This window comes from Psittacula echo (assembly GCF_963264785.1).
Source record: "Psittacula echo genome assembly, chromosome: Z".
In the NCBI taxonomy this organism is placed as follows: Eukaryota; Metazoa; Chordata; class Aves; order Psittaciformes; family Psittacidae; genus Psittacula; species Psittacula echo.
Window position 1 is genome coordinate 49517482 of NC_137742.1, and position 17829 is coordinate 49535310.

Sequence of the window (17829 nt, forward strand, 5' to 3'; positions counted from 1 at the left end):
ATTAGGAACATTTTATTCACAAAATTACACTTTCACCTAAGTTCAGTTATGCCATAGGAAATCAGAAAAATAATTGCAACACAATACCGTATCTTGGTTTCATCTTTTGGGATCTTTTCCTGAAGAACAACCATAACATTAAGATGTCATATGAGATTTGCAATGTCAGTCATGTTTCAGGCTTTCCCTTGCCTTGTAAAACCTGTTACCAAGTCAGTGATTAAAACAGTTTGCTTGCATTTTCAATTGCAAGCACCCCCATAAAAAAAGGCCTTTCCATAGGAAAAAAAAAAAAGATAAAAGAAACCAAATACTTCAACAAGCACTTTCATCCATTCTGTAACAGAATGAAAACCAACCAACGTTATGTAGCAACATAAAAAAACGGCTGAGACTGTCAAATCTTCCTATATGAACTTGAAGGCAAAGAAGATAGGTCAAACCATTTTTACTCAAGGCAAGTTATTACATGCTACAAAGCCTTACCTGCCATTATTGCAACAAGAATGAAAAGTGGCTATTCAAAGTAACTTAAATATTTACTTACGTTTTTAAAAATACTTCGATCTGCAAAAACATGACCACATTTTAAAGTCTGAATGGTCTACATGTGCATCTGGATGCATACAATTCTTTTCCATATATTTATTAGTTACAACTGTGAAAGGCTTTTAGCTACCCTCCAATTCCAGGGCTTTGGACAAGGAGATTAATAGACTGTTACTGTTGACAGATTTATTTGAACACTACTATCTTTGCTTTAATACCTTTGAAGTTCAGACAGACAACTGGTTGCAAGAAAGAGCTACATTAAAAAAACATTTTTAGCACCTGTGAAGAAATTCTTCTTTAAATGAAAGTGGTTGCTGCACACTCCTTACAGTTAAGGAAAATATATTAGTAAAGTTTATCTTCCCTTTACTATGACAGTAGCTAAAGGGTTTTCTTAAGGCATCTCCCTCAATCCCAATAATTTCACAGTTTCCTCCAGTGTTCACTCACTCTTATGAATGACCTAGAAGAAATATTCTTGAATTAATAAATAAATACCTAATGCAGGAATATTATGTTCTTAATTTTAAGAGTTTCTATTTGGTATGTTATTATGGAGAGGTAATAGGACAGTGTGTTTTATATTCTTGATAATAGGAACAAAGCCTGAGAAACTAATGGGAATGAAAGAGAGGTACTCTAATCAAACCCTTCAGCTAAAGTCTTCTGTAGCCAACTCTGACATGATTCTCTTCTTGTACTACATAAAATAGTTTGGATATTTCTTCAGTGGTACACTTCAGTTTGATAAACAGATTCTTCAGTTTCTTCATATTTCCTAGTGTTTCTTTTTGTAGTCTTACTCTGCCCTCAGTAAAACAATAATGAAGTAAACCCTAAATGACAGAATCTACTTTCTGCGCAAATTAAGAAAAGCTTTGGATAGGAGAAAACTAAATTATTTCTTATATTTCCTATCCTCACTAAGTACATTTAAGAACTTATTACACACACAAATAGCACAGCACATATTCAAGCACTGAATTCACAAAACAAAAGGACGGAATCATAGAATGGTTTGGGTTGGAAAGGACCTAAACATCAACTAATTCCAAGGCCCTTGCTATGGGCAGGGACACCCCACACTAGACCATGTTGACCAAGGCTCTGTCCAACCTGGCCTTGGACACTGTCAAGGATGGCACATTTACCACTTCTTTGGACAACCCATTCTAGTGCCTCACCACCCTCGCAGTAAAGAACTTCTTCCTTATATTTAACCTGAACTTTCTCTGTTTAAGTTTAAACCCATTATCCCTTGTCCTACTGCTACAGTCTGTGAGGAAAAGTCCCCCTCCAACATCTCTAAAAGCAGTGCATACCTAGGCAAAAGCTGTGTTCAATACAAGAGTTCAACATGCTATTCTGAAGTCAAAGTCAAATGCTGGGCCCAAGCAAGGAGCCTAGGATTTCTTCAATAGAAGAGCAACATAATATTTTTGGTACCATGCCAGGACTTGCTGCCCTTTGAATACCAATTGGTTCTAGGAACTGATCCAGAGACTTGAAGAAAGGAAAGCAAAAGCTAACAAACTATTCCTCCTCATTCAGAGGTTGAAACACACAATTTCAAACCTGCACATGGCAAGGAAAGGGTAGAGTTTCACAGTGCATCAAACATGCACAGTGTAGCTCCCTAGACAAGAACAGAAGCTTTGGATATGAAGTCATACTGGAGGTGGGTTTTAACAATGTGCAAACTGACTATGTTCATCTCAATAAACCATTTTGAGTTAGCAGCACCCTTCTTTTGGTACAGTTTCTTCTTGTGTGAAGAAAATTAAAGAGCCACGTCCAGAGCGCAGTCTCTCTTCCTCATAGAACAGCATTTGGAATTACTACCAGAAGGAAAACTGAACTACAGCTGAAGCTATGTTAATCTTTTTCAAGGCTGTACAGCAGTGCCAGAGGTCAAAGCTATGAATCGGCAATGCAAAGCCACCTCCTTCCCTGATTTTTAGCTCTATAAGGAAGGACTATCATCTCATCCTAATATTCCAGTCCTCCATTTCTCATCATTTTTTATAACAGTTTTTAGAAAGTTACTATTATGGGGGAAAAAAGTGTATTAACAATTGTGGAAGCAATGTTGTCATATAAATAGCTAATAAACATCTTGGTAGAGAAGTTTAATGTTGCATTCATTGCTTCTATAATGGTACAGAGCTCAGCATTGTGTTTTTTAATTAAAAACAATCCAATGCAATTTGACAAAGCCCATAATTTCAGCTCTGCAAAGACAGCACTGTCTATTTAGGAAACAGACAATACTTAGTCAGAGGGTATCTTAAATTAATTCAATGTTAAGAGAAGCAGTAAATCTACAACTGGAAAACAACCAAGAGCTCAGTAACCGTTCAGAATGCTAGGAGTCTTGGACTGTGTTAGCTATGCCCTACACTTAACTGAACAGGCAACATAACACATCAAGAGAAAGACTGTGCAAAATCTCCCTTTCACAGCGTCCGCAAGATAGGGAAACCACGGCACTGCTATCTGCAAGTATTTCCTTTCTCAGATTTGGTAACAACCTGTGATATTCCATTCAGCTTCCCAGTGAACGCTTTTAGAAGTTACAGCCTGTATCTGCTCTTCCCTGAGAGAAAGCCACAGTTCTTCCCACTGGATTTCCAAACTAGAGCACTCCATCACTGCTGCCCAGATTTACCTCCAGCACACACAGGAAGATTTGGTCAATGTTACATAAGCAGTCACTACTTAAGAGTAGTGATCAGGTCTGGAGTGTTCATTAGTAAATCAGGATTTTCAGTGTTAACCAAAGGTCCACAGAAGCCCCAGGAACTCAAATAGGAAAACAGGGCACTGCTCTGATCTCATCAATGGTCAATTCTTGCCTGTTTTTGAGACTTCACGATGGGAAGGTAGGCTGGTAGTTAGCAGAACGGAAATCAAATGAGACTTACATAATCCTTATCTCACTCTCGGGACCTCTTGAGAACAAGTTTTGACAACCTGCATTCAAAACCAAAATGTAGCACATAATGTAGCACAACCTAAGAATTTCCAAGGATGTGTGATCTTATATAGTCAAAAAAAGAACGCTTTGGAGAGGAGACTGTTCTCCTGAATGATGAATAAGAGCACTCTCTTAGGTAAATCAAAAGTTTGGTGTTGACTGAAGGAAACCACAATGACAGAAAATTGCTAAGGAAGAAAAAAAAATCTGTAAATAGAAAATTGTATCTGCTTTCAATAAAATAAAGGGCACACAATTAGAAAATAAATGCAAGTAATTGACCACAAGGTGCTTTCATTCAAGATGCTCTCACTCAAACTGAACTATGTCAAAACTAATCACATCTGTGAAAATCATGTCTAAACAAAATCACTAGATATCACTACTAATTAAAGTTGTATCAGAATTTACGACTCAAAAGCCAATCAGATGTCTTAAACAAAGAAATCTTCAATTTTTTTTTCCCCATTTGTGGGATTCAGGTACTTATGCTATGTTCTTTGGAACAGCTTTGCTAACCAATGGTGTTTCTCACATATTAGAGATTGCAGCCAAAAATCGCTCTGAGTAATTACAAGTTGCTGCAGTTTTTGCCAAGCTCAAATTCTTTCTGCAGCTTCACTTTTTCTTTCTGTTAAACAAGTTTTTTTCTACAGGAAAGTGCATTCCACTCTATACCTGGCCTCAGTTTGTTTTCCAACTGAAATCCCAACAGATGACATGTATACAATAGCAGTATCACAGCCCAGATCCCACAGCCAGTATTAAGAACATGAACTTAATGGGAGTCATACCATAAAATACACGCTGAAGATGTGACCCACAATGATGGCTCCCCACCCCACCCTCAACCATCAAAAATAAGGTTTCTGGTAGCCAGCAACGTGTGATTTTGTTCAGTCAAGACTGGTTTTTTGTGCATTGCTGCAAGATGTCTATTAATGCTTTCCTCTCCTAGTTTTTCAGAGGGTAAAGCCAACTCTCCATCAGAGATGAAGAACCTCAAGCAGAATATAGTAATGGACAAGTACTCTTATAATTCCTACTACTGAAAAAAACCCCAAACCCTACAACAACAACAACAAAAAACCACCACAACACCCCCCAATTTTGGTATAATTTCAGCAAAAGCAACCACTGCTAAAAATAGAGGCTGTTTTGATTTTTCCCACCCTCAACTTAAAGCTGCAACCAATGGCTCAATACCAATTTTTTCAGCTCTTTTTTTAAGTGCTTATTTTTATATCAAGAGGTATTTACTGCAGTCTTAATACTTTACCCAAATTTAGCAAGAAGTTATAAATTAATACCATAAAAACAAGTGCAGTATGCTTTTAATTTCCAGAAAATTCTCTCCTGTAGCTGTATTCCAAAATGAAACTACAGCTTTTTACAAAACCACTGGTTTCTAAACTTAAAGGATTGTAAATGTACTGAAACTTACAGGAACTAAAGAAAGTCAAAGCATGCCAGTTCTAAGATGCTAAGTTTATCAAGTTGTCCAAGATGTAACTAACCTTTTGAGTATTTTCTCCGGAAAGATAACTTAGTGGTCTTTCTGAAAATACTGTTAAAAAGAAGTATCTCCTTACTAGGTCACACATCTGAATACAAATGCAATTATCAAAACATGACCTATTTCTGAAAAGCAAAAAGTAGAACAGATCTTAAATGAGATTACAGCATTAAACTTGGATAGAAAAAGAATAAAGTGAGAGATTGGAATACTGTTCACTGGCCATCTAGCATTCCGTAGTGGCAACCAGTAATTTGAAAATTGTTTCCCCTCTTTGACCATCTCACAATATTCTGGGTTTTACTATTTTCAATATACAGATTCATTGCAGTAATCAAACACAAATACAGTATTCCACTAGTTCTACAAAAATTATATTCTGTAATACCAGATCACTTTTTCAGAAGAAAAAAAAGAATTGAGAACCTCTGACTTGCTATAAAATTAATTTTCACTTCTATTCATAAGGGCATCACATACCATGACACCTTGTGCATTCACCTAATTTATAAAATCCACTTTTTTATATTCTCTACTAGTTACTGATGGAAAGAGCCACATTTTAAATTGCTCTGGAAAGGCCCTTCATTAAAATGTTAGAACCATTCTATAAGTACATCTACTGTTGGCATGTGCTCAAACCCAACAATGCCTCAAAAATGAATACTGTTGGAATACATCATGTGACTGAAAAATAAGGGCTACTTCTATAGTATGTATGTCCAATCATACATGATATGAAAATTGACCAATAACATTACAAGTGGTATCTCAATGTTCTTCTCTAAGACGTAAAAAAGCCTTTTAAAAATGAACTGGGAGATGGTCAAATATCATGTAACCATTAAAGAATCTTCTAGTGACTGTTCTGTTTAGCGTTTTAAAGCAGAAATGGTAAAATGGCAGGACAGAGGGAATAAGGAAGCATGGACAGAGAAGGGGGAGAAAGAGGAGAAGCGGAAGGGAAGAAAGACACTCCACCTAAGTTTTGTTATAATATTGTTCAAGTGCTATGTTAAAATTCTTTTTCTTTTCCATCCTGCAGCACGTGTAATTGGTGGTTTACATTCCCTCACAAACCCTCCTATCTAGGTACTTCAGTGACCTAGATTCTCAAATATTAATTCCACTTACAGTTTCATGCTCCTTTCTTGAAAAAGAGACTAGGGATCAATGAATGAAAGTATTCACACTGGTTTCCTAAAGCTCCAAGTAATTTACCGTTAGCATGATGACATACTGCAAACCTTTTAGATAACATTAAAAATTTGCTCACATATTCAGTAGTTAAATATTCTCACAGGAACCTTAATGAAGTTGAAGATAATCAAACATTCGTCTTAAAGTCTTTCCAATTCTGAAGCAAAACAAAGCATCAAATTACTGTGCAAATTTTCCAGTCATTCAGCACAGAATGACGAAGGCAAATACTTGTTTAGACTTTAGAAATTTTTGCATGTTAAAAAATCAAAAATAGCTGATTTTTTTTATATGTATTTCCCGATCATATAAAAATCTTAAAAAACATTGCTCCTTCTTAAACATTAACAGCAGCTCAGAAAGTATTTTCAATAACTTCAGTTCAAAACAGACTGAAAAAATATTACTTAGAGCTAAGGAAGCCTCCAAAAAATCTTACAAAGTAACTAACTTGAAGAACTTGTTGCCTCTTGCTCAGCATTCCAATAAAGGGCAAATGCCAGCATGAAATACAGTATCAGCTGAGGAAATCAATTATGTATTCACTCGCTGATACTTCATGATTTTATATATTTATTTAAAAAGCACTGAAGATCTGCTTGGCCTCAGAGACAACACATTAATTTGAGAACACAACTTATCTCCGTTAAGTACTTGATCGAAGATTCGTTTAGTTATCTGTCATTTACCTGCAAAATCATATTGGTTTCCATTCACAACATTCTGCCAAACTAAGATCTGACACAGTGTTATTAAGGAAATGCATCTAAAAACATTCTCTAAGAAATTACTTTTTACTCAGTTTTGAGCCAGAATTTCAAGTGACAAAATAAATTTAATGTATGCACCAACTGCATAAAATTAATTGCCTCAAACTTGGCTCACTTGACCTCTTCTGACAAATTCACAATGGCCTGTTGAAAAACAATTCTATTAAAACTAATCAGCAGAGATGTAGAAACATAATGATGTGATAGTGAACTCAATGTAAAATTTACAAAGAAATTGCTATCCTTAAAAACTGCTACAACACAATTCAAATCCCAAACTATTAACAGGTTTTACTACACCAGAATAAGTGCATACTAAACAACATTTTAGAAGGCTTTAGTAACTAATTTTGTAGCAACAGCTGATGTTTAACATGTTTCTAAAATGTATTGAAGACTCTATTAATTATACCAACCACAAGAATGCAGTAGTAAATATTAAATTCTAAAGTATTTGGATGTCACTGAACAAATCCATCCTTTATGAGAAGAACAGGGCACATCACCGCTCTTTCAGCTGAGGCTTAGCTTTTTCTAGCATCCTGAAAAGAAGCCCAAACTCAATTAGGAACATTTTAAAAGAAGTAATGTACCATGATTTGTATTTATCAATATAAATAGTTGTGGATACCTGTCAAGAATAAACCAAGCAAGCTTATGTCATTTCTCTGATCTAGCCCTTCTCAGGTTACAGTTGAAATAACATTGTTCAAGGGAGATGTTACATACCCATTTCATTGATAGTTGCTCTTGTTTTTGAGACAAAAGAGCTAACTTCACTTGAGTGCATTTTTGCTCTTTCTTTAAGGTCAGCACCTGAAAGTGACATTTCACATACATGTTAGCAAGCTGTAAACAGTACCAAAAATACATTTTCACAAGTAAAATATTCCTGTATGACCAAAAAAATTAAGTCTACCTTGAGAAAAGGACAGTTCAAATTGGTCACAGTCATTTCCCACAGATTTCAAGGAAAACATGGACTATTTACCAAGGAAAAAGAAAAACCAAAAATATCAAATTACTCACCACCGGATTTTCACTAAGTATATTCTTTCCGGTGACATTTCCTCTTATACTACAATAGTTCATGGATAATAGCCTTTATGCTTTTATTTTCTCAACTGTGTCACAAAGTCTGACAAATCTGGGGTTTTATATATTGTGCTCTTATTATTTTATTGGTAGATAACAAAATAGCTAGGATTCATGTTTTTACATTAACAAACTACATTTATCTAAATAAAAACAGAATATACAGTGGACCTACTACCATTTTTCAACCCACTTTACTGAAATGAATTTTTGAAAAAATTACATATTTTTTGTTCTTAAAAAAAAGTAAATTTTTAATCTATTTCTTTATGACTATATGAAAATAATTGTTTAAAAAGCACACTGTAAGTAAAGATGGTTACAAAAGTGTGTTTTTAAAAATTCACTGATACATAAAACCAACATCTTACCTCATGAATGTGTAAAGAAAAAGAGAATCAGATAGGAATAATAAATTAACTAAATGCAGAGTAAGATAGGCAGCCCATCTTCCTTACAGATGAAAAATATATTAAAAATTCTAAATTTGCATACACACATTTATCCTCCAAAGAAGTACAACATTCCCACAGCAACTTAGCACATATTTTTTCCATCTGGCAAAAATGAACCTATAAACTCTTGGCATATGTCTGAAAAGGCTAAACATGGTATACAACCAATGCAAAAAAACAGCTTTATGTTTCTCTACCCTGAGAATCAAAATATTACTCATTCAGGAAAACGCATCATTAATTTCGTAACTCAATTTTAAATTAAGCAGTCATACGCTTCCCCTTTAACATTTCTGGACTTAACTCATGCTAGACCCTCTTAACCCTCTTCATCAAACACTTAAATATACTTTTGTTGACAGCATTACTGAAATTCAGAACTCTAGTCTAGCTCTGAGAAAATCAGTATCTCAATCTGACATTTTCTGACAGACATCCAGGTACTGGATTAAGGTAACATGCACAATAAAGCTGCTCTGCATCTCTTCGCCTTTCACCATAGCCAAGCTCCTAATTTCACTAAGACTTTTGTTCTCCTTCTGTGCATGTCAATATAAAACAATGAAGCATCAGTCCTGACTGTATTTGCATGGTTCCCACTAAATAATGTCAAGTTTAATTTACAATATCAGACACTTTGCCAAAAGCTTCCAAACAACTTTCTAGGATATGCCACAACTGAAGACAGTATGACAGGCTAGTTGAAAAGGCAGTCTAAAACAGGAATTACTGTGGTCAACTGTGCACTGCAGCAAAACTGCAATTGCTACCTTAGTAACTCACAATGAATGCATACAGAAATTGTGCCAGGAACCTAAAAAGCAAACAAAATTTGCATCCATAAAGCTGGATAGAACTCCAAATCATATAAAACTGCAAGCAAGCTTCAAAAATGCATTTTTGTACAGGATTCGGTAGCTAAAAAGAACTTTATAAAACTTCATGACAAAACCTGCTGTAAAAGCTTTATCAGCAAGTGTGCAAATAAAAAGATATCACTTCTTTGATATCTGTTAATGTCAGGGTCTATCTTTTGCAACTCTGTCCAAAACACTGTCAATATGAGAAGAACAACAAACTGTGTCCTTTGTGAACAAGAAAACTGTATGGCTGAGCAATCCGGCTCAGAAGTTCCACACTCTGAAATCCTGTTCACTAGGCATACCCTTTGAAATATATAAAGAAAACTTTAAAAGAGAGACACTGACTCTAAAAAATACCTCCAGTATTACTGTTTAGAAAATGTACTGTCAGGATAGGATTAGGGCAATTTACAGGGTTTGATTTATTCAGACTCATATAAAAAAAAAAAAAAAAACCTCAACCTAAAATAGAAACCAAATTCTAATACAAAAAAGACACAAACTGCAGACTTCTTTCATTTAGAATATATATTCACTTGAAGATATTTAAAGAAATTTATTAAATTTTCAACAAAGAAAGATTACAAGGTAGCTGCAAATTTAAACTTAATTATTTGAATACTGAAAAAATATTTCTAGTACAATAACTAATCTTAGTGACTTAATCAAGTTATGTAGTCCTATATTTCCATTTTTAAGTATTTCTCCCTCATAACTGTCAAGGAAATGGAAAAAGTTTCCTACTAAAATAGGAAAGAAACCTTTCCTATTTTTGACCTCCAAAGCATAGTAATAGTAACTTAAGACTTTTACACAGAACACACACGTTAGCATCCTCTGGCTCACAGGAGATGGACTTGCCAGCCACATACTTAATACTTTTGCTCCTGTTGTAAGATTCAACCACTGATCGAAGAATTCTTGAAGAAACCCTAGATCCATATGGCAGGGAACTAGTCACAGTTTTCTTCAAAATTTGTTCTTAAGTCAGAAGTAGGAAAGGTTAAGTCTCTGAATACAGCCATGAAGGACAAATAAGTTTCAACCAAAGACTTCTGCTCTCAGCTACTGAAACCAAACATTCCCTCCTCTCACCCCAAATTTCCTAGTTTAAAGTAACTGAAAACAGTATTTGCTCAACTGCTTAGAGCAACAAAGCAGCTAAGATTTTCAAACCACAAAACTCTGACAGAAGGAACCTCTGCAACTTTCCCATGGGCCACAGCTGAAATGTGCAAAAACATTTGGCCTATCTGCTTCCCCCAATCCACTCCCAACACTCTGGGGGCTGTACCGTATGTCAGTGATTCCACACCACGCTGAACGCAAGGCTCTCTAACCTCTTCTACCCAAATATATAAAGAAGGGGGAACCTGAACTACCAGGGAGCTGAGGCAAACTAACTGTTGCAGATTTGATTGTAAACCGTAATTATGTCTCCACATGCATCCGGTTTGTACTGAAGCATGAATCATTGTTTTCGCTGTATTAGGATTTCTGGCGTCTCGATGCAGTAACTGATTCTCATCCACACAAAAACATAGCAAAAGTGAGTCAAAACTAACTGTGATTCTAGGGGTCACGATCTGCAATTCGCACCTCTCTGCTCCCAGCACTTCGCAAACTCCCTTTTAAATGGAGGGCCATTTTCAAATTACTAGCTGTTACTACATGACAAAAGATTTATAACAGTGAAAGACTACACTGACAGTGCAATCAGCCACATCCTCATACAGCCACATTAGGACAAAGACAGGTACCCTCCACTTGTGAATAAACTCTTCTTGAATCAAATTAACTCACAGAAGCACCACTTCCAAATTTACAAAGTGGTAGAAGATAAGCACTTCCCTGCTTACCAAATACCAGTTCGGAACCTGCTCAGCAGCAGGTCCGTAAACTGGTATTGGAAGATCAACCCTTGAAACTACTGTGAGGAAGATGCATGCTCCTTTACATACTACCTACACTTCTACTGAGGTTTGCCAATCCAACAGCAAACCTCTGTTTCTCATTTCTCCCCTCAATATTGGAAGAACATAGAAAGGTTAGTTATTTCTTCCCTTACTTCCCATAAGTATAAAAACCCTGATGTAATCAATTAACTCTTTTTGCAAGATTTTAAGTATTTAGGTACTCAATAGTGGGCCATTGTACACTGTCAGTCCAGAGCGTTTCTGCAGCATGTACCTGACTTACATTTCACAATGATGCCAGAGAAAATGTTTATTCAAGAAAGCCAAGGGCAGTCCAGCAAGATAGGCATATTGCTGTGTTTCACCAGAATTTTTCTGCCTACGTATCTGTATGACAAGGATGGCTATTTAACTTAGAGAACACACCAAAACTAACTAAGTTTTACAGTGATTACTCTGACCCCATGCCTCTTGCCTAATTTGGATATTTTCACACACTTTCTAAACAGAATTTATATACTGTTGAAAAGCTAAGTGTTGTGTTCGAAAAATCTGTTCCAACATCTTTGTATAGCCTCACTTTCCAAATACCATAAATGCCTAGAAATTTTCTTGTACAGTGCTGTTCCATACTATGCTTTAACACATACTTCCAAAACACACCACAAAACATGTAAACATCATACTTATACATCATATTTAAAAATTTAACCTTACTCAATAAATATTTTTATTTAAAAATACGTGTTTTAGAAATCTGGCACATCAAAATTGAACAGTGAGGTTATTCTACCAAGTGTCAAAAGGTGCCCAAAGTGCCTTTTCTCTGAGAATAGGAAAGGAAGTGACACATCACAGGCATTTGAGGTAGAATAAAGTATTGTAGCAATGTTATTTTGAGCTTGCCCTTTGATCTTGCTAAACAAAGATCAATCAATTCCGTCAGCACACCAAAATTTCAATAAGGAAGTAATATCTGAGAGTATCAGAAAACATCCTTTTGCATACTCTGTCCAATTCCTCTGTATCTTGTTGCCAAAAACTAAGAACACTGAAAACAGTAAAGCACAGAGGCACCACCTATAATATTTTTAATAATCCAAAGAAACAGGTTAAGGAGTTTACGAAGGAAACTTCAAATGCTTTCAACTAGGAGTAAAAAACACGCAGTACCTTACCAATTAAAAGTTTAAGCGCTGCTATGTACCCACAGCTTATTCCTACACAAAATAATTAAGCAGACTGTAAATTAATATCCCTCCTTCTCTACACAGAAAAATAAACACTGAAAATACTAAGTTAAAATACTGAGGCAAATAGCCAACTCTGACATACATTATAGACTAACTTATAGCTACTAGCCAAAAAAAAAAAAAAAAAATCAACACATAGGATACATGTAAATATCTTTCCTCAAAGGGACATGTATGCAAGAAATCCATGTTTAGCTGAAATCGTTAGTATTTCAACTTTTATGAGGTTAGGAATATCTCAAAAGGGAGCTGTTAGTACATATCTGAGGACAAACACTATAGCCATCTTAAATTCAAACTCAGAAAGATTATTTTTCTTCTCCAAGTTTCCAGTAATTTCAGATATGAAACTTCTACATCCTGAAATACATGCAGGACAACTTAATTCCCCATTTTAAACAGAAACTGCAATACGTCATGAAACAAATATATTTATTTAAAGTGGCAAGTCTAAGGCAAGCAAAAATTTGTTTAAATAGAATTAGTGTGTCTGTTAAATACATCCACCACAGTAAGTAAATAATATTATTCTGCTGACAGATGCATAGTTCAAAGTAATATACTTAAAAATCCTTTTAATAAACAGAAAAGCACAATTTAAATTAATATTGTCACTATATAGATTAATTAAGTTTGCTTTCAATTACCATTTACCAAGCTACATGCTTGAGAAATCACAGTACAAAACAAAGTCAACCACTACTGAAATCTCTTGCCTATGTGAAAGATAAAAAAAAAAAAAAGAAGTTTTATGCTTTGCAGACAAAATACACATGCATGCCAGTAAGCATTTCATTGCATCTCCCAACCCAGCCAGATGGAGGATACTTGGATCATCTCTGCCTATTACAGCTACTACAGATTTTATCCTTGATAAGTCCAGTCTGACAAATTAAGAAGAGACGTGCTTCATAAATATTAGCTATTCTGGGCCACCTTTCATAAAGTAACAAACAAGATTATCACCTATTTGTTAGGATAATAGAAAAGTCTAGACTGAAAGATCTGGAGATCACCTGGTCCAACCCTGCCAAATGCACAGACCTAGATTAAGTTACTCATCTAGGGTCATTTCAAGTCATTAATACTTCTGGCAGGGTAAATTCCAGCATTTCTTTGTGGAATCCATTCCTATGCTTAATTCTTAATTAATTTCCTCATAATTAAGAATATATTTATTTTTTTCTGGATGCAATTCTCCGAAAGCAACTTGTGCCCACTACCTCCTCTTCTGTCACTGTATACATGGTTGCAAACAGAGTACTTTTCTGTCTACCAGGCACAGAAAAAACCAGTTATCCCTCCTCCCTCAGCAATCTCCAACCCTCTAATCACCTTCAGCTGGCCTAGTAAGTGCTGACTAGAGTAAGCACGTGCTTTGATCTTCTGATGCTTCTCTTCCTTGTGCAGTCCAGGACACTATTTGCTTTCTTTACTACCACAGTACACTGCTAGCTCACATTAAGCTTGCTGTCCTCCTGAACCCTTAGGTCGTTTGCTGTGGAGCTATACCCTATCCAGTCAGTCCCAGTCTGTTCTGCTGCTTAAGATTATTCCATTCCAGGTGCAGGACTTCATATTTATCTCTGTTAAACTTCATGCAACTCCTGTTGGCCCAATTTTCCAGCCAGTCAAGGTCCCTCTGAATGGTGGCTTCTCCTTCTCACACACTTAACTCTCCTTCCACTTTGAAGCCATCTGCAAACTCAATGAGAGTTCAATCCTACCATTAGAATATTTACAAAGATATTGAACAGCACTACCAGACCCTGCACTGACCTTCAAGAACTCCACTTATAACCAGCTGAGAGTTTGGCTTTAAGGCATTAACATTACATCATCCTCACATCTTGGCAGGTGAGCCACTTTTCACAATCTGTATGTCCAGACTGTATCTAACCAGCTTGTTTACCGGGATGCTAGGGGAGAATATGTCAAATGCTTTGTTAAAGTCAAAGTAGATAGTATATATAACTCTTCTCTCATCCACTGAGTAGTTTCATCACAGAAGGCAATCAGTTTGGTAAGACCATCTACCCTTGGTAAATCTTAAGTTGGGTTTTCCCAGCCATTTGTCTTTCATGTGCCTGAAACCTCTGCAAAGACTTGTTCCATAATTTCCTCAGAGACTGAAGCAAGACTGACTTGTCAGTAGTTTCGCAAATTTTCCTTTTTACAGATGGGTGAAAGGGTGAAATATTTGTCCTCTTCCAGTCACTCTTCAATGATGTTTCAGATATGATAGATTGTGGCTTTCCAGTACCAAGCCACCTGCAATGAGCAAGGATATCTTCAATTATATCAGGTTGCTCAGAACCACATCCAGCCTTGAATGTCTCTAGGGATGGGACATCCACTACTTCTCTGGGCAACCTGTGAAAGCATTTTACCAACTTCATTGTAAAGAATCTTTTCCTCACATCCAGCCTAAATCTTCCCTCTTTCAGTTTAAAGCCACCACCCCCTGTCCTACTGCCAACAGGTCCTGATAAAAAGTCTCTCTCCATCTTTCTCATAGGCCCCTTTCAAGAACTGAAAGGCTGCAGTAAGGTTTCCCCGGAGTCTTCTCTTACCCAGGCTGAACAACCCCAACTCTCTCAGCCTTTCCTCATACGAGAGGTGCTCCAGCACTCTGATGGTTTTTGTGGCCCTCCTCTGGACCCTCTCCAATAGGTCCATGTCTTTCCTGTACTGAGGACTCCAGAGCTGGATGCTGTACTGCAGCTATGGTCTCACTAGGGCAGAGCAGAGGTGAGAATTACCTCCACTGACCTACTGGCCACATTCCTTTGGATACAGCCCAGCATACGGTTAGCTTTCTGGACTGTAAGTGCACATGTCCAATCTTTGATCCACCAGCACCCCCAAGTCCTTCTCCTCTTGTGTACTCTCAGTCCCATAACATCCAGCCTGTACTGATGCTGGGGGTTGCCCTGACCCAGGTGCAGGATCCTTCCCTTGGCCCCGATGAACCTCCTGGAGTTCACATGAGCCCATCTCTCAAGCCTGTCCAGGTCCCTCTGGATGGCATCCCGACTCTCAGGCATGTCAACTGCACCACTCAGCCTGGTGTCATCTGCAAACTTGCTGACAGCACACTCAATCCCACTATGTCACTCAATCCCGCTATGTTGCTATCCCCGCTATCCACTCAATCCTGTTATGTTGCTGATGAAGATGTAAACAGTACTGGTCCCAGTTCAGACACCTGAGGGACACCACTTGTGTCCATCCAGACACTGAGAACATATTCTCACGTAAAAGGGAATGGAGTACTCCAGAAGTTGTATGTAAGTATTCAGAATTTAATTTTTCAGATGCAGAAAAATCTTAGAAAGTCTGCACACTGTCAAGATCTAGAAAGATATGAAATTTATATAAGTGAGAGTACATATATGGTCAGGATCATTAGGAAGAAATTTCAGTATGTAATTTATGAGGAACCAAAAAAGTAAACCAAATGCACTATCATGGGACTTTGGCTTAAGAGTGAATTAATAATATATATAAAAGCTGGTTCTGAAACCCCAAACAGCTATAAGCAATCAGTCACTGGCTAAAAAACAGACCCTGACTTTACACTTATCCAACTGGGGTGTCTCCCTGTCTTTGTATGGTTGCACAAACATATTAAGGAGGTTATGATACATTTTCCATAATTGCCTGTTAAATAACATTTCATTTAAGAAACTAGTTCACAACATATGGTCATCACAAGGTTTTTAAAGCAGCAGACTTCATAATTCACCTTTCATAACTTAAGAGTAAACTCCTCTACTAATCATCTGCTTTACTGAACAGCAGCCATGAATCCTACTGCACACCAGTACAGACACAAGTTTTTGCACACACCACCTGAACTGAGTACAAGATAAAATGTAACTTTGATAAAAAGTATTCTAAATTTCAAAACAAATTGAGCAGGATGCTGGCTGCAGCCATTTTAGTAAAGGGAAAAAAAGTTTGACATGAGGGATGCTATGAGTGTTTCTACATAAGGAAGTAATTTAAATAAAATTACACTATTTTATGCAATACTTTGAATTCCTGAAACTCTCTGAATGTGAATATATGATTTTTAAAGTAAAATGTGATACTGATATTCTTCCATGTAAGATTTGCTGTCATGATTTAACAGCATGGTTTGGGTATCTGCACCTTTTGCACTTAATCCTCTCCGTGTCAGAGAAAAGTTCCTGTAAATCATCCAACTACAACGGACAAACAAAATGTCTACAATTCCTGCATATTTGAGCTTTTGGCAGGATGCCAGTCCTGAGCACTCCCTCTGGAAAAATAGCAGTCTTGTAGCTCCACTGCTATAAGTTATCTCATATCTTGCAATAAGTTACACCCATGTCAGCAGATTCGAAACACTAGCTGCTAAATCAGTTCCCATAAATGGGTTATTTCAGAAAGTACAACTTTTGGAGATTTTTTACTTTTTTTTTTTTTTTTTCTGTTACGCTTTTGAATCCCAAGCTTTTCTTAAAAGGCCAAGGTGCTAATTCAGACAGTTTTCTTCCTCAAACACAGGAATCCTAAATATAAATGATCCTAATTTTATATACAAATGTTCTACAATCCCTTTTCAATGCCTATGCAAATTCAAACCAGATATAGATCAAAGTCAGCTGGCTTTTTTTCCACCCTCTCTGTCCAGCTCTAAATTTAGAAGCACCCAGCAATATTCATTCTGTTAAACTTTTCTGCCACAATAAATTCATCTTCCTTTGCAGAAAGGGACAAAAAAATAACTATTACAAGGATCTTAATCTCACCTCTAAAAAAAAAAAAAAAAAAAAAAAAAAAAAAAAAAAAAAAAAGCCAATTTTTTCCCAAACACCGACCAGTTTTCTTTGTGACAACTTCCATCATCCAGCAGTTGCCTCAGTCACTCCCTAGTCCCTAGTATCCTCTTACAGAGCCAAAACATTGCATAACTATGACAACAGGGCTTCCCGCGGTTTCCCCCATGGTCCATAAAAGAGACCAGTACTGGCTGGTGGAAAGATACAAGAACAGAACAGTTACATGTTTCCAAACAGTGTGTTAAGTCAGTATTTGATTCTGCACTATGCCTCACTTTTAGTGACCTATGTCAGGCTGACAGTTGAGGACTAGCAGAAGACAGGCACGTAGGAGGCATCACCCCTTGATTCTCAGAAAGATACAAAAGGAGAAGACCGTGGTGGCGCAGAGAAGGTCACCCAGTAAGTGGCTAGGAACCAC

At 36.7% G+C, this 17829-nt stretch overlaps 1 protein-coding gene across 1 annotated transcript in view; it reads right to left on the reverse strand.

Annotated features, from left to right (window-relative positions):
• Nucleotides 1–17829, reverse strand: part of AUH (AU RNA binding methylglutaconyl-CoA hydratase) — a 108194-nt gene that overhangs the window by 68840 nt on the left and 21525 nt on the right. Inside the window, exon 4 of the mRNA XM_080637584.1 lies at nt 7745–7831. Coding sequence (XP_080493710.1) covers nt 7745–7831 — 87 coding nt within the window. The remainder of the gene's footprint in view (nt 1–7744; nt 7832–17829) is intronic.